This window comes from Falco peregrinus, chromosome 2 (genome assembly GCF_023634155.1).
Source record: "Falco peregrinus isolate bFalPer1 chromosome 2, bFalPer1.pri, whole genome shotgun sequence".
NCBI classification, from domain to species: domain Eukaryota; kingdom Metazoa; phylum Chordata; class Aves; order Falconiformes; family Falconidae; genus Falco; species Falco peregrinus.
Genome location: NC_073722.1, coordinates 107,963,933 through 107,980,243, shown reverse-complemented (window position 1 = coordinate 107,980,243; position 16,311 = coordinate 107,963,933). Strand labels below are relative to the sequence as shown.

Sequence of the window (16,311 nt, the reverse complement as noted above, 5' to 3'; positions counted from 1 at the left end):
CGCCCTGGCTAAAATTAGACACTTATCAGTGTTTGTGAGGGATGTGATTTTACAGGTTCCTGTTTATTAGAGCAGCCGTCACTTAGGGCCGTGTTTCCGGCTCCCTCCCCAGTGGGGACACTGCCTGTGGCTGTCCCCTGCAGCTTTGCGGTGGCCAGGGCCGGGACGAGTGGCAGAGGGGCCTCTGTTTCTTTGACAAGGGGCTTTTGACCGGCAGGTGGGACGCCTGCAGTGCCGCAGCCAGCAACGACGGCCAGTTTTGCCCAGGGAGTGTCCACACCAGCAGTAACTGCTGCGAATGCAACCAGGATGCCTTCCTCCCCTACCCACCTGTACTGCTCCAGAACACCTTCTGAGCTGCGGGAGATGCTGGAGGTCTTCCCACAGTCAGCCCCGGTGCTGGCATGGGGATGCACGTGGGTGTCAGGCTTCTGGGCTTCTTTTGGGGCACCTCTGGGGATGCAGAGCCATCCTTGTTGCATCCCAGGGCCTGGTGCCCAGCCAGGGCAAGGACATGATGACTGGGGTGGTCTCGGAGCCCTGCGGTGCTGCTGTCCCCAGGGAATGTGGCCTGGGGCTGTGGGTGGCAGCTGAGGTGACCTGTGAGGTGGAGCGAGGGGTGGTGGGGTGGGTGTTGGCCATGCCGCTGTCTGATGTCACCCTTGCCTGTCTGTCCTTCTACAGGCAGGCGGCTGTGCTGTGACCAGTGCCCTGACCCAGCGCCCTGCCACGGGGGTGAGTGTGCCCCGAGCCCCCCTCCACCATGTTCAACTTGATGAAAAAGGACAAGGAGAAGGATGGGGCCCGAAAGGAGAAGAAGGAAAAGAAGGAGAAGAAGGAGCGGATGTCGGCGGCTGAACTGAAGAGCTTGGAGGAGATGAGCATGCGCCGGGGCTTCTTCAACCTCAACCGTGCCTCCAAGCGGGACTCCAAGACCCGCCTGGAGATCTCCAACCCCATCCCCATTAAGGTGGCCAGTGGCTCCGACCTGCATCTCACAGATATCGACTCCGACAGCAACCGGGGCAGCGTCATCTTGGACTCAGGCCACCTGAGCACGGCCAGCTCCAGCGATGATCTCAAGGTGGACGATGCCAACTTCAAGGGCTCGGTGCTGCAGCGGGCGGCCAAGTTTGGCTCGTTGGCCAAGCAGAACTCACAGATGATTGTCAAACGTTTCTCCTTCTCCCAGAAGAGCCGGGATGAGAGCACCTCAGAGACATCCACCCCCTCTGAGCACTCAGCAGCCCCCTCCCCACAGGTGGAGGTGCGCATGCTGGAGACCCAGCTTTCCAAGCAAGGGGTCCCCCAAGGACACCCCTGCACCCCTCCTGCCACCTCCCTGCGTGCCAGGGTGCCGGAGCTCGTTAGCAAGAGGTTTCCTGCTGAGCTGCGGCTGCCCGCCTTGGTGCCCCCGCAGCCCCCCACCCCACGGCAGCTGGAGCTGCAGAGGCGCAACACTGGTGATTTTGGCTTCTCCCTACGCCGCACCACCATGCTGGACCGGGCGCCCGACGGGCAGGTGTACCGACGTGTCGTGCACTTTGCTGAACCTGGAGCTGGCACCAAAGACTTGGCGTTGGGGTTGGTGCCTGGTGACCGGTTGGTGGAGATCAATGGACGAAATGTGGAGAGCAAATCCCGGGATGAGATCGTGGAGATGATCCGGCAGTCGGGGGAGACGGTGCAGCTGAAGGTGCAGCCCATCCTGGAGCTGAGTGAGCTGAGCCGCTGCTGGCTGCGGGGCGGCCAGGGGACACGCCGCGCTGCTTGGGATGTGAGTAACATCGTCCTCGCCGCGGGGCCAGTGCCCTGGGTTTCTGCTGGCCAAAAGCATCCTCATGGCATGTGTTTGGGTTGGCAGTGGCCATGGGAACTGATGGCTGGGCTGCTCCAGCCAGGAGCAATGCACAGGGAGGAGCGGGAGGCTGTGGCTGGGATGCAGGGGTGATGCCTGCCCATGCCCAGGCTGCAAGGGCAGGTTTGCGTCAGGGCTTGCAAACCGACTCCGGTGGGTTTTGCCCCCCAAAATCCTCAGTGTGCTGTTGGGTTTGGTTTTCCTCCTTCTGGAGGGGCTCCAGGAGAGCCCAGCTCTGCATCACGTGAGGGAAGTCTGTCCCCATGCCTTTGCTGAGGGAGCAGGTCTGGCACAGAAAGGCGCCTTGCTCCTTGCTGCTGGAAAATCCCTAACACTGCTTAGCAGGAGGGGCACTGCCTGCCCCACTGCTTGCCCCACTGCCCACATCACCCTACCCCAGCTGGAATGCCCCCCCAGGACTGGGGCAGGCGGCGTGGTGTGCCAGGGGACAGGAGCTGCCGACGGCGTGTGCAGCCCTGTGTGCGCGGCTGGTGCTGTATAAATAGAAACTTAATGGCTGGGTGACCCACATCCCTTGTGCGAGCTGCCCAGCTCTGCTGACCCTGCCGCAGGCTAACCAGCGCCCCTGCCAGCCAGCATCCCGACGGAGGGCCCCCAAATGCCAACAGCCTGCAAGGCTGGACCCCCTCCATGGTGGCAGGGGGGTGCAGCAGCATGGCCTTGGTTTGGCTTATAACTTGCCTCGCTGAGTTTATTTTTAAGCCACCCTTGGGGCAGGAGGATGCCGTGGCCGCAGAGCAGGTTGCCTGCAGTGGGGAGAGCCATGCTGAGCGTGGTGAAGCCCCATCCCTGCAGGGTGGTGGCTGGGACGGGGTGAGAGTGGCCATGGTGAGGCTGTAGTGGGGGGCTCCATGTGCTCCCCCAGCACAGGCTGATGCTCTGGGGTGGAGTCTGTGCCAAGCCGGAGCGCTGGCTTTCCCACAGCTCCTCCCTGGAGCCCAGCAAGTGTCATTGGGCCAGCTGTGCCACCGGGATAACCCCTGGCCGGATAACCCTGTGGGGCTGGGGGGCACGGCTGCCACCCCCACTGCAGTGCGCCAGCGTGGGGACAGGTGTGCTTGATGCCAGCACGCGAAGGCTGGCGAGGTGCTTGTGCCCACCCAGAGCGCGGTGCTGCAGCTGGAGGGAGGAAGAGGAGGCGCTGGTGCCCTTGATGCTGCAACAGCTTCGTGCCAGGTCCTGGCACAGTTAGACGGCATCAGCTGGAGAAAACTGGCCGGAGGGGTGGCTGTGACTTTGTTCGTGGCATCTTCGGTTGCCACTGCAGCACAGGCACCTCCTGGCGGGGATGCTGTCCTCCTCCTGCGTGGTGCAGGGGTGCACCGGAGGGATGTGCCGTGGCTTTGCCGGTGATGGGGAGCTGAGGCTGTGGTGCAGGGTACTGCTGGGGGTCCCTCACCCGTCAGGGCTGTGCAAGGTGCCAGCACACAGGGAGGCCCGGCTCTCCCCCAGGCCCTGCTAAGCTCCCTGGAATGTTTCTGGTCCTAATTTAAATAAAAATGATCCTTTTTGAAACAGGAAATTATAGACATATTTTGGGCTGTTGCTCTGCAAGCCCCTCCCTGGCTGGAGTGGGGATGGTGCTGGGCTTCCTGCGTACCAGGGGGATTTGACCCCCTCGGTGGGGGCTATGCTGAGCTGCCTCTGACCCCACGGACCCACGCTGCAGCCAGGCAGGGGCAGCACCCGGCACATCTTGGGGGGGTCTCAGTGCTGGGGGGGGAGGGCCGGCCGGTGGCATGTGGGACCCGATGGCCGGTGGGCATCGGCGACTGGGTGAAATCACCCCCCCGTGTCCCAGCCATGCTCCCGGCACAGGGCAGCCATGCTGGATCGGCTCCATGCTTGTATTTATTTATTTACCGGCAAAATTCCTCTGGCAGGGCCTAGGCGTGCGCCGGCCCGGGAGAAATATTCCAGAAACGCCTCCGACCACTCCGGCGCTTCGGTGGGACCACAGGCATTTGGCAGCCGTGCTGGCAGACCCTGCGTGCCATGCTTGCCCGCTGGCCACAGACACCCTGGTCCCCAGGTGGTCACTGTCCCCAGGGTGCAAGGCCACCGTGCCACGGCATGGCTTGGTGCTGGCTCTGTGCTGTGGCTGGTGGATGTGTGGGGAGGCGGGGGGGATGTGGGATGTGGGCTGCAGGACTCCTGTCGTGCTGGAGGTGCTTTTTCCATTTTTCCACGCTTCCTCCATGTGAAGTTCTTGATTTGGCTCTTCTTCTGCCCTCACCGTGGGGATGATGCTGCCAGGGTTGCCCCTGTGTGGGGGTCCCAGGGGGCGCTGGGGAAGGGGCTTGTGTCCAGTGGGCTCGGCCATGGGGTGGGTGCATCTCCACTGAAGTTCTTGGCAAAGGAATGAGAGGAATCTGCTGGCCAGGCAGAAATGCCATCACTGAACGGCCAAGATGGGGATCCCAGTGGAGATGGCCTGTGGGAGCTGGGCTCCTCCCTGGTGGGTGGCTCCATCCCTGCCCCGGGGTGCTCAGGACCCCCCGGGAAGGCAGGACCATGTTGTGTTGCCCAGGTCCGTGGGTTTGGCTCACTGTGGTGGGCTCTGTGTGCTGGGGCTGGGCTGGTGCCTTTACCGACCTGAGCCCGGCTGCAGGGTGCTACAGCAGCGACTGGAGCCCTGCACCGCTCTGCAGGCAGGGGCTCTCGTTCCTTCCATCAGGGGACGTGACCGCGACCTTTTTGCTGATAACCCAGTGGCTGCCACCAGTGCTACCTGGGGACGTTGTTGTCACCGCGGGCACCCTGCGCTGTGTTGTGCCAGCCACCCAAGGGTGTTTGCCGTGGCCTCTCCCTGGCGCGTGCCGGGTGCACAGAGGGGCCAGGGCTGCCATGTGGTGCCAGCCCTGGGGCAGCGCTGCGAAACCTGGCGTCAGCGTGGGCCGGGAGGGACGTGGCCCAGTGCTGGTGTCCTCCAGCCTGTCATCGGCACAGCCGTCCCGGTCAGGCTGGGAGCCCCTGCTCCCTCTGGGAGCGGTTTGTGGCTCAGGGTGCATCTGTGTCCCTGGGGTCGTCACCTTCTCTCCTCCATGCTGCCGGTGCCTGGCTCCCTGCCACCGGCCTCCTCCCGGCAGGCCCCGCGCGGGGGGACCCCGGCCCCTCGCCCGCCATCCCTGCTCCTGTTTCCAGGGAGACCTCGGACCTCCAGAGGCAGCTTTGCCATGAAAGCGGCTTTGCCGTGGGCTGCCATGCTGTGCCGGTGGGCTGCTGGGCTGGCACACGTCTGTGCGTGCCAGCCCTCCCCTTGGGGCGGGGGTCTGTGCCTCGCCAGGAGCATTTTGGGGGGGGCTGTTGTGTTCATGGCAAAGCAAAGGGAGGAGCGAGCGGTGTTGGGGCAGCACAATGCTGGACACCCCACTGTGATGCTGGGCGCCCTTCTCTGACATCCAGCACCCTGCTGGTGGGACCCCGGCGTGCAGGAGTGTGCGACCCCATCCCTCGCAGCGCAGGGGCCCTCCTTGGGTTCCCCCTCGCCCCGCAGCTGCGCTCGGCTTGGGGGCGTCTTTCCCCGCTCCCCCCGGGGCGGGCGGTGGATGGCGGCCAAGGCAGTTCCCCCGCGGCGCTGGGCTGCCCTGAGCCCACATCACTTCCTCCGGCGCTGGCGGCAGCGGTGGCGGAGACAAGGCCCCGCCGCCTTCGTGTCCCCCCCCTGGTGCTCCCTCCGGCTGCTGCGCGCGCTGCCGGGGCCCTCGCATTCCTCAGCTATTTTTAGGGTGGCCCTATCAGCCCAGCTGTCCCCGTACCGCCGGCTGCTGCCCCGCTACTACCTCTCCCACCGCGCTGTGCCACGCTCGCCCCAGCGGAAATCCCGGTCCCGGCTCGCCCCGACCCGGCGGTAAGGTGGGGACCCCCCGTGTGACCAGCACGGCATGGGGGAGCACAAGGGGGGCACGTGGGAGCCAGTCTTGGCACTGGGGCTGGGGGCCGTGAGGCTGCACCCACCCCTAGGGTACTTTGGCAGCCCCCTGGGGACCCCGATGTCGACGGTCTCTGGGGACCTTCAGGAGGTGCCAGGCTGCGTGGAGGTGGGAGCGCTTTGGGCGGAGAGCCTGGGGGCTCTCACCCATGAGCAAGTTCATCTCCAGACCCCCATGCCCAGCCTGTGCTCTGGGGCTGGTGTTTCACACTGCGGTGACAGGGGGGTACAGGGGACCCCTCGGGGACAGGGTGATGTACCCCTGGACAGGCGGGTTGGTTCAGTGGCCGAGTGCTCCTCCACACCCTGCCTGGCCCTGGGGAGGGGGAGTTTGCCCAGCAGCCCTGGGTGGGACCACCCTGGGTTTCCGAGCGCGGTGCTGGCTGGGGCAGTGGGTCCCCACCGGGGCTGCCCGGCCGCTGGCACAGGGTCAGGCTTAGAATAAACTCTGCTGTCAGGGCAAGCAGGGTGCCCGGGGAAGAAAATATCCCTTCCCTCACCCTGGCATTTGCTTACTGCAGCGGGCTGGCCCACCCAGGGGGGAAAGCACGCACGGTCCTGCCAGCTGACTAAAGGGGCTTTTTTTTGCACAATGAGTTTTGCTGGGTCTCAGTCTGGCCACCTGCCTGTCCCTGGAGCCCGTCCTATAGGTGCTGCCTGCTCGTATGCTGAGCGGGACCAGGTGGGCTCAGACCCCCATTCCTGAGGATCTCGGGCTCTGGGGGCTGACAGGGAAGGGCACGTGCTCATACACTGTGCCATGGTTTGGCGTCTTGCTGGTCCCGGCTCGTCTCACCTCTCCCTCTCTCCCCAGCCAGGGCTGCGGCTCCATGAGACATCACCATGGCGTTTTCATCCCGGTTTGCGTTCTGGGAGCAGAAGGGAAGTCTCTCGCGTGTTTGCCTGCACCCCACATTCGGATCACGCTGCCGCACGCTACCAACCAGCTCCCCCAGTTTGCCCAGTGCAGGCACCGTGTGCAGCGTGGCACTCCTGGCCCAGCTGCGGTCACCATTGTGGCCACGCATGCAATTTCTAACGCCGTCACTAACAACCGCTTTCGCGAGTGCCTGGTGCAGCCCCTAACACGGTGTGAGCCACCCCAGTGCCACCGGCCAGCCCCAGGCTCTCGTGGGAGCTGTGTGCTGGCAATTCAGGGAGCGTTGCCCATGGGCTGCACCACGCGGTGCCACAGCCGAGCCCTGGAGCTCAGAGGCACAGCTTGGTGCAGGGGAGGGTTTGGCTGCCCACCCCCCCAGAGACCTCAGTAAGCCTGCTCGGCAGGGAGCTGGCACATCCCACCATGCGGCTGCCACAGAGATTAGCTGGTGACACTTAAAACGTGCTGTGACGCCCGGCGAGGTGACGTGCAGAAAGTCAGAGCCCCCGTGGGGAGCGGTGACGGGGCTCTATGTATATACCAGCTCGCTCACCAGCTCCACATGAGGAGAGGTCCGGGCCAGGCGGGCAGAGCGCTTTCGTCTCCCACATTTGGGGTTTGCTGTAACCAGGGTGCATCTCTGTGTCCCCCCGCCACTTTTTTGGCTACTGGGGAGCCTGGAAAGGATGCATGTCCTCATCCCTGGGGCTGCTACTGGCTGCAAATAGGGGCTGTTTCATATAGCAGCCTCCTGTCCCCCTGGCATGGAGTGATGGTCCCGGTGGGTTTTCCCAGCCCCTGTGGCTTTTCTGGCAGCGAGGCTCTGCGGCAGGCTGAAATGCGCTCCTCTTGTTTGTCTGACCCTCAGGTCAAGGACGAGGACAAGTCTTTAGCTGTGAAAAGACCTGGGAAGGAGGATGGGGCTGTAAGTGTCACAGGGCACGGGCAGGGTGGAGCTGTGTTGGGGATGGGGCTCACCTCAGTGGGGACAGACCCTGTGCCAGGGTGTGGGGACATCAGGGAGGGTTGTGGGTTCAGCATCCCACCCTGTACCCCCCCGCTCCCTGGGGAGTGCTTGTGGCCGTGCCAGGGCAGTGTGTGGAGGGTGGTGGGTGTTTTTGGCAGGGATGCCCAGCTGTCGGCATGCAGCGATCTCTCCCCTTCTGCCTCCCCGGGTCTTGTCCCCTGCCCTGCACACCCCAGTGGGATGACGGGTCGGTGCCCACCCCACGGTTACAGTGCTGGCTCCCGTGCTGCCCACCAAAGCTGTTGGTGGAGGAAATCTTGCGGCTTGTCCTGCGCATTGCAGAGAGGCTGCTGGTGCCCTGAGCGCTGTTTTACCCCCGTACTGGCAGCCTGAGGGTCAATGGGTGTGCGGGGCCAGGGAGGTCACCATCGCTCCCTCCCCTGGGGTCTGGGGGGGCTGTAGGTTGGCTGGGGAAGGGGACTGTCTGCTGTGTCCCTCGGTGCCAGGGTCTGGCCGGGAGCAGTGCTTCTGTGGCAGAGCACGAAGCCCTGGGCACCACCATGTCCCAAGCAGCAGGTGCCTGCGGTGGCAGGCACTGCACTGCTGGACCTCCACTCACACTGGTGTTGTTGTGGCTGCAGTCAGAGAGCGTGAAGGATACAGCATCTGCACCCCCAAACCCTGAGCCCCCGAGTCCTGAGCCCCCGAAGAGCCCTGAGCCACCCCCAGGGCGAGGGAAGAGCCCGGAGCCGGTGCTGAACGGGGCAGCAGTGAACGGGCTGGAGGGTCCGGCCGCCGAGGGCCAGGGGGATGACGGCCAGGGGCTGTCCCGCCGCAGGGTGGTCCGGGTGGTGCGCAAGGTGGTGCGCAAAGTCCTGCCGGGGGAGGATGCTGGCAGTGCCAAGGAGCCAGGGCGAGACACCAAGTCTCCCGAGCCAGTGCCACCTCCCAGGAAGGAGGAGACGGGTCGTTCCGCCATGCCAGCTCCCCCTGCTGCGCCACCTCCCCCCACCGTGCCGGTAGCCCCCGCCAAGCCAGAGCCCAAGGATGAGATCTCAGCTGGGCTCAAAACCCTCATGGCAAAGGGCAAAACCAAAGAGCACCGGCCACGGCTCCGGCCAGGGGACAGGCAGGAGAAGTCCCCTGAGCCGGCCAGGGGGGATGCGAAGCCGTCCCTGTCCCCGGGCACCAAAGCCAAACCGGAGCCGCTGGTGCAGTCTTCAGGAGGGAAAGCGGAGCCGGCAAAGGCATCTGCTCTGAAACCCACTGCCCTGGAGAGGCACAAGGTACCAGTGTGTGCACGGCGGGGGATGCTCTAACACGGCGGCAGGGTTGTGCCACCCGGCTCTGCATGGTGTGAGCTCACCCGCATGGTTTGCAGTGGTTTTGGGGTGTGTGGTGCCGGGCAGGGATCACTTTGGGGAGCAGTTGTGTGTGCTGTGGCCGCCCCATCACGTTGCCCCTTGTCTCCCTTTCTGGCTCGTGCGGAGAAGAAGCTGCAGCCTGGTGAGAAGCGGCCAACCCCCATGAAAACCACCCCGGCATCCCCCCAGCAGGTGTGTGGGAGTGGGGACCCGGGTCCCAGCGCACTGTGGGTACCTGCTGGTACCCCGGCTGTGCCACATCGGTGCCCGTGGGTCTGTGCCAGCCTTTGCCCCGGTACCTGTGCCAAGTGCTGGTGGGCTGCAGGGCTGGGAAAGCCTTTGCGATAGCCCCTCTGGTACCTGTGTGCCGTGAGTGCCGGGCCGGTGGGGGCTGCGGGGTGGACAGCCTGGTGCTAACAGTGCTCTGCCTCCAGGCTCCCCCCAGCCCCACGTCCTGCCCGAGCCCGTCAGAGGAGGCACAGCGCCGGCTGGAGAGGATCTTCACCACTTCTGTAATTCCAGGGGCGTTGGCGCTTGCGTGCTGCCCGCCTGGGGACAGGGAGGCATGGGCAGTGTGCGACTGCACTGGCTGTGCCGTGTGCTCCGCACAGGGTGATCATACCGCTGTGCATGGCCAGCAGCTCCATGGTCCCTCTCTGGGTGACACTGGCAGCAGGGGATGGATGACTAGGGATGCTGGTGGGTTTGGGGATCGCTGCCCTGATCAGTGTGCCCAGCCTTGGGGAGCTGCCGTGCCTGTGGCATCCCCATGGCAGCCCGGGCATGGCTGCTGGTGGCTGGGATGATGCCCAGGTGGTGCTGTGGGGACTGTGGCCATGCTGGGGCCCTGTGACATGTCACAGTGCTGCTGCTCGCTGCCTCTCACCCGCTCTCTTCTCCTCTCTCTCCTCCCTCCTCGCTGCCTTAGCTGGACCCCGCCGCCTCTGCCTCGGCACCCAGCCAGGTACCGTACCCCCATCCTCAGGAGCCCTCTGCCTCCACCAGTGATGCCCCACCATCCTCTGTCTGCCGCTGGGCTGGCATCTGCGCCCGTGCCTCATGCTGGAGCGTAAGGCTTTCCCCATCCCACCCTGCTCTGTGGGCTGCCACGTCGCCCACAGGGCCGGAGGGTGCCGGGGTGGCCGGGGCTGGGTGCCCTCTCCCCAGCGGGGCCGTGCCAGGGAGCTCGGCATCCCAGGAGGGTGCTCTTGGTTGAGGTGGCACAACTGGGGTGGGCAGGGGTGTGGAGCAGGGTGTAAAGGGGCAGAGCAGCCGCCGTAGGTGGGATGTGTGGTGCATGGCGGTGCACGGTGCTGGCAGAGCTCACAGTGGGTCAGCACAGGGGCCCCCAGCCCTGGGGCTTTGGCAGCATGGCCTCATGGACAGCGTCCTTCCCGGCTCCGTGTGTCCCCAGCACCATGCTGGACCTGCCACTCTGCTGGCTGCAGCGGTAGCTGTGGCACCAGGAGTGCCCGTGGGGTTTGGCATAACGGCGCTTTGCCCTCGCTCGTTTCCCTCCGCTGCTTTCTGCGCTGTCTGCGGGGCAGAGATTAACTCTTCTCACCTTCACCACCCGTCTCTCGGCCTCGCCAGGGTCAAGCGGACGATGCCCCGGCAGCCGCCTTTGGCCCCGTCCCTGCTGCAGCTCAGGTTTGGCTTTGGGGTCGCCCTGCTCCTGGGTGGCGGGGACATCCCTGCTGTGCCAGCTGTGCCAGCCCGGCAGTTCCCATGCCGCGGCACTCTGCCATCGCTGTGTCTTGTGTTCCTCCATTATGTCCCTGTAGTGTGTCCTGTGTTACTACAGTGTGTCCCTGCAGCATGTCCCATGTCCCCACCGTATGCCCGATGTGCCTGCATCCCGGCATGTGCCTGGCATGGGTGCCTGCTCTCTGGGCTGCGGTTTGGGAGCTTGGCCTCTCCAGGCTTGCCCAAGGTGGCCGTGGGGAATGCACGCGTGGGTCACTGTGACTTTGTGTCTGTCCCAAGCTGTGGCAGGGCTCTGGTGGTCTCTGCTGCCCCGAGCCCGCTGGGGTCTCTGGGGTCAGCAGCCAAGCTGGGGACACGTCCCAGGAGGGCTCAGGGCTGGTGGAGGGTGGCTGTGGCTGCCCAGCACGTGGCCCTGTGGCCACAGAGCCCGGCTCACTCCAGCCCCAGGGATGTGGGGAGCGGGTGAGAAGGGAGGGGGCATGTGGCCACACCTGTCCCATGTCCTGCTGTCCCACAGGCCAAGACGGAGGAGCAGATAGCCGCCGAGGAGGCCTGGTATGAGACAGAGAAGGTGTGGCTGGTGCACAGAGATGGGTTCTCCTTGGGTGAGTTAGGGGTCAGCCTGGCACTGCTGGAACAAGGGGCACCCTGTCCTTCCCGCGGCACAGCGAGACCCCCCAGCCCGGCAGTGGTGCTGCGGGGGGGCTGCCGGCACAGCTGCACTGAGCACCTGGTGCCCCTTGCAGGCAGCCAGCTGCGGCTGGAGGAGGGTGTCCCCCTGCCCGAGGGCAAGGTGAAGGTGAAGCTGGACCATGATGGAACCGTCCTGGAGGTGGAGGAGGACGATGTGGAGAAGGTAGAGCTGCGGGGTGGGGGATGGCGGGGCAGACCCCCATTCCCCACCTGACGCCCCCCCAACCTTGCTGCCAGGCAAACCCCCCCTCCTGTGACCGCGTGGAGGACCTCGCCAGCCTCCTCTACCTCAACGAGTCCAGCGTGCTGCACACGCTGCGGCAGCGCTACGGTGGAAACCTCCTGCACACCTACGCCGGCCCCACCATGGTCATCATCAACCCACTGAGCTCCCCCTCCATGTATTCTGAGAAGGTGACCCTGCTGTCAGGGGAGGGGACTGGAGGGGACGGGCAGCTGGAGCCATGCCACTGTGCAGAGGGAGCCGGTGAGGGTGCTGACCTTCGCCTACTTCTCCCCACTCCCCACCAGGTCATGCACATGTTCAAAGGGTGCCGCAGGGAGGACACGTCCCCGCACATTTACGCGGTGGCCCAGGCTGCCTACCGCAGCATGCTGATGAGCCGCCAGGACCAAGCGGTCGTGCTGCTGGGCGCCAGTGGCAGCGGCAAAACCACCAACTGCCAACACCTTGTCCAGTACCTCACCACCATCGCTGGCAGCACTGGCAAGGTCTTCTCCGGTGAGTCCCCGGCGGGGTGCGCATCCCCGTGCCACCTGTGCATGCCCCCTGCTTTGCAGTCACAGCCGTCCGCCGCCTGCTGCACCCAGCAGTGGCCGGACACATGCCACACGGCGCGCTTTCACTTTCTCACGCCGGTCACCTTACCGTGCTCTCGAGGCTGCTGCGGCGTGGAACATGGCACAGGAGCAGTGGCACTTGCCTGGCCAGCAGTGCCGGCTCCAGCCGGCCACCGCACAGCCCCTGCACGCCACCGTCCCGCTTCTCTTCCCGCAGTGGAGAAGTGGCAGGCTCTCTACACCATCCTGGAGGCTTTTGGCAATAGCAGCACCGGCATGAATGGCAACGCCACCCGCTTCTCCCAGATCATCTCTCTGGACTTCGACCAGGCTGGGCAGGTGGCATCTGCCTCCATACAGGTGAGGGGGCCGGGGCAGCCCCCCTCGGCACAGGAGCTGGTCCATCCTCGCTGGGGCAGCTCCCCTTGGCGTGGGAGCCCATCCATCCTCGCCGGGGTGTTTCCTCCCAGCAGCCCGGCCGCAGAACCCCCCAGCTGCCCGGCCGTGCTCACAGCGCTTAGCGGCCAGGCATCCTGCTTCGTCTTCGTTCACTGCCAGACGTGCGCAGCGCACATTGACTCCCTGTCCTTGCTGAGTTAGCTCCAATGTCAGGGTGTCTTTCTTCCAGAAGCTGCCCCACTGCGATAACATCAGAGCTCTTAAAATTCAAGGGAGCCACTTCGTGCTCCTGTAGTAGCAGACACCCCAGGAGAGGAGATGCTCATGGGTTGCTTGGATGATGTTTGCATTGATCTGATGCTCTGCAGTGGATGGGAGACCCTCACATCTCCACGGGGATCCTGGGCAGGCAGCAAGGATAAGGCTGGGGTGGGCTGGGGGGGGTCTCGGTGGAGCGGGGCCTTCAGGGATGGTTTCCAACCCTCCCACCTCCACCAGACGCTGCTGCTGGAGAAGCTGCGCGTCACGAAGCGCCCAGCCAATGAAGCAACCTTCAACATCTTCTACTACCTGCTGGCCTCCTCTGACAGCACCCTGCGGTGAGCTGGGGGCGGCGAGGGCATGGTCTCTTGCCTGGGGGGTCTCCAAGGTCTCCCACATGGGGCCAATCTCGGTCTTCATCCCCACAGGACTGAGCTTCATTTCAACCACTTGGCAGAGAACAACGTCTTTGGCATCGTGCCCCTCTCCAAGGTCGCTGCTATGGGGCTGGGAAGGGGCTGCCGGCGGGGGGACAGGGTTCCCTGGTCCATTCGGGTGCCGGGGGGAGGCAGAGCCAGGCTCCCACACCAATGGCTCCTGTTGCTCTTCGCAGCCGGAGGAAAAGCAGAAGGCGACCCAGCAGTTCAACAAGCTTCAGGCTGCCATGAAGGTGATGGGCATCTCCAGCGATGAGCAGAAAGCCTTCTGGCTTGTCCTGGGGGCCATTTATCATCTGGGGGCCGCCGGGGCCACAAAAGGTAATCTGGGAGGGATTAACGAGCCAAGGCTTGGGGCTGATGGCTGCATGAGGTCCCAGAGCGATCACCAGCACCTCAGCACCTTGCAAACAGCCCCCATGGTGTGATGGAGCCTGGGGCGGGTTTTGGGGCTGTGTCAGCTGAGGGACATTGCTGTGCCACCCTGGGTGTTCTGGGGCACCTGGCTTTGCCCCCTCGGTCAGGGTGGTCCCGCTGGCTGGTGGGAATCAATCACCCCCAGACCCTGGGCTGGCCCCTGCCAACTTGGGATACCAAGGGCCTGGCTGGGGCTGAGGGAGTCAGGGGCTGGGGGGTGGTGGTGGGGGGGTGTCCCTTGTCCCCAGTGTAACACCTTTCCCCCCTGTCCTCCCCGCAGAGCTGCTGGCAGACGGAGCCGGTAATCAGAGATGTGGGGGGCTCTGCTCCGGGTGGTGCTGTGCGGTGCTGGTTTGGGGGCTGAAATAGGGGCTTGAGGTGCTGCTGGTGTGCCAGGACCAACCCTGACCCTCAGCTGGGTCCTGGCAGAGCCATATTTGCCTGCTGCCCATCAGGACCCTCCCCCAGTCCTTTGGCACCATTGGCGTGGGACGGGGCTGCTCCAGCACCCAGAGCTCACCGTGGGCTATGGGGCTTGCTCTGATGGGCACCAGCTTCGCTCTCCATCCCTGGGGGCAATGAATTCAGCTTTCTGGGGCTGCTTTTCTCCCCCTGGGGCTTTCACCTTCCCCTCCACAGTGCTGGAAGCCCCCGTGGTGCTGCACGCTGGCAGGAGGGCCTGGCACAGCCAGTGTTGCACCGAGGAAATTTGCAGCCCCAGGGAGGGGGGAAAGATGAGTCAGGGATGGGGAGTGGGGGAGCGGAGGGGTCTTGGGGGTGCAGCGGGGTGCAGTGCTGGCCCGTGGGGTGCTTTGAGGCACTAGAGGGCAGCAGGGCCCCGCAGCAGGCACCGCAGCGGGGTGCTTGGGCAACCGGGAGCCTTTCCGTGGGAGCCTGCTAGGGGGGAACCCCAAATCCTGCTTTGGGGCGAGCATCCCTGCATCCGGCTCAGGGTGAGCATCCCAGCCCCCAGCTCTGTGCTGCTCCTGGAGCCTCCCCCGCATCTTGTGGATACTGGGGATGCTCAGAGCCAGCTCAGCTGCACTAGCACCCGTTTCTTTGGCCCCTTGGTGCTTGTACCGGGCTGGATCTGACAGCGGCTCCCGGTGCTCCAGGCAGAGCTCCCCACCAGTGCCTGCAGTGTGGCTGGGGCTCACAGGGGAAGGGGTCCCACACCAGGCTGCAGTGTCTCACTGCAGTGATGCCTGGGGGGGACAAGGCTTGGCCTGCGCGTGGTGGTGCCTGCGCGTGGCGTGTTTTGGCAGGAGGGCGTCCCCGTGCCGCGTGTCAGCGCTGTCACGTGCTGTTGTTTCTAACCCCTGTCTCTGTTCGCATGGTGCATGCTGCCCTTTTGCAATGCAGACGCCGACGAAGGTAAAGTCTTGTTCTCTGCACGTGTCTCTGGCTTCCCCCTCCCATGTGCCACCACCTTCCTGCTGTCATGTCCCTGCGTGTCACCATTAACCTGCTCCCATCTCCCACGTCCGTGTGCTTGTGTCCGCGATCTGTCCTGCCGTACCGCGGTGAGGCTGCTCGGTGTATGTGAACGAGCAGGGATGTGTCCCCGTGCTGGGGTGACTCAGAGCCCCACACTATCACAGGCCCCAGGGGTCCTGGGCTGCGGTGGCGAGGGGTGACTCCCACTCCTGGTCCCACAGCGTGGTCTGGGCTCAGCCCTGCAGAGGCATGAAGCCGTTCACCCCCTGTCTCCTCTAATCAGACCCCAAAACACACTTCCCAGCCCTCCAGCACAGGCCACATGCTCCCACTGTGCACAGCATCCCCAGCTTGCTCTGGGGGACCCTGAGGCTGTCCCAGGTCTGCCTGGAAATGCCCCCGATTTAGGGGGATGCCCCGGCCGGCACTGAGCCCCCTTCTCCACCCTCCAGCTGGAAGGAAGCAGTTTGCACGGCACGAGTGGGCTCAGAAAGCCGCTTACCTGCTGGGCTGCAGCCTGGAGGAGCTCTCCTCCTCCATCTTCAAGCACCAGCCCAAGGGTACCCTGCAGCGATCCACCTCCTTCCGGCAGGGCCCCGATGAGCCCCCCCTGGGTGACAGCGGTACAGGTAGGATGAAGGACACTGGGGACAGCTGGTGGCCCAGGGGGACACCAGGCTGGGGACACTGAGGGTTGCCTTGGCCAGGTCCCAAGCTGACAGCACTGGAGTGCCTGGAGGGCATGGCGGCCGGCTTGTACTCTGAGCTCTTCACCCTCCTCATCTCCCTCCTCAACAGGTACGTGCTGGGGGGTGGGGCAGAGGAGAGCCATGGGGGGCTGGCAGCACCCACTCATCCCACTGTGTCCCTTTGTCCCCACAGGGCGCTGAAATCGAGCCAGCACTCGGTGTGCTCGGTGACGGTGGTGGACACCCCGGGGGCGCAGAACCCCGAGCTGGCAGGGCAGAGCCGGGGGGCCACCTTCGAGGAGCTTTGCCACAACTACACCCAGGAGCGCCTGCAGCTGCTCTTCCACCAGCGCACCTTCGCCCGCGAGCTGGAGCGCTACAAGGAGGTAACGACGATGGCCAGGGCTGCCATCGCCTCCTCCGCCCCTGCCCTTCCTTCTCGGCGTGAG

The 16,311-nt window shown here is 64.7% G+C and overlaps 2 protein-coding genes across 14 annotated transcripts in view; both read left to right on the top strand.

The window, feature by feature from the left end:
- The first annotated feature begins 231 nt into the window (after positions 1–231).
- The window catches only part of MYO18A (myosin XVIIIA), a 34,228-nt gene continuing 18,148 nt past the window's right edge, over positions 232–16,311 (top strand). Inside the window, exons 1-19 of one of the 13 annotated variants that reach the window (XM_027791008.2) lie at positions 233–416; positions 685–1,777; positions 9,151–9,213; positions 9,456–9,533; positions 9,950–9,985; positions 10,615–10,671; positions 11,246–11,333; positions 11,475–11,584; positions 11,659–11,835; positions 11,953–12,163; positions 12,440–12,582; positions 13,120–13,220; positions 13,311–13,374; positions 13,496–13,640; positions 14,017–14,037; positions 15,099–15,110; positions 15,626–15,802; positions 15,881–15,971; positions 16,056–16,248. In XM_027791008.2, the coding sequence (XP_027646809.2) occupies positions 764–1,777; positions 9,151–9,213; positions 9,456–9,533; positions 9,950–9,985; positions 10,615–10,671; positions 11,246–11,333; positions 11,475–11,584; positions 11,659–11,835; positions 11,953–12,163; positions 12,440–12,582; positions 13,120–13,220; positions 13,311–13,374; positions 13,496–13,640; positions 14,017–14,037; positions 15,099–15,110; positions 15,626–15,802; positions 15,881–15,971; positions 16,056–16,248 (2,781 nt within the window). In that variant the 5' untranslated portion in view covers positions 233–416; positions 685–763. Of the gene's footprint in view, positions 417–684; positions 1,778–9,150; positions 9,214–9,455; positions 9,534–9,949; positions 10,091–10,614; positions 10,672–11,245; positions 11,334–11,474; positions 11,585–11,658; positions 11,836–11,952; positions 12,164–12,439; positions 12,583–13,119; positions 13,221–13,310; positions 13,375–13,495; positions 13,641–14,016; positions 14,038–15,098; positions 15,111–15,625; positions 15,803–15,880; positions 15,972–16,055; positions 16,249–16,311 lie in introns of all 13 variants that reach the window. The other 12 variants (XM_055796283.1, XM_055796285.1, XM_055796284.1 and 9 more) reach the window with 12 other exon arrangements.
- On the top strand, positions 6,852–9,144 carry LOC129783838 (basic salivary proline-rich protein 2-like). Its single transcript, XM_055796303.1, has 2 exons — positions 6,852–7,615; positions 8,299–9,144. Exons 1-2 carry the CDS (start codon positions 7,253–7,255, stop codon positions 8,974–8,976), a joined length of 1,041 nt encoding a protein of 346 aa, XP_055652278.1. The 5' UTR covers positions 6,852–7,252; the 3' UTR covers positions 8,977–9,144.

What these genes read in the sequence shown, in the direction of transcription:
- LOC129783838 (XM_055796303.1), top strand. Translation starts at nt 7,253, where the DNA reads ATGAGGAGAGGTCCGGGCCAGGCGGGCAGAGCGCTTTCGTCTCCCACA. An exon ending in CTGGGAAGGAGGATGGGGCT is followed by an intron (nt 7,616 to 8,298) that starts GTAAGTGTCACA and finishes TTGTGGCTGCAG; the next exon opens with TCAGAGAGCGTGAAGGATAC.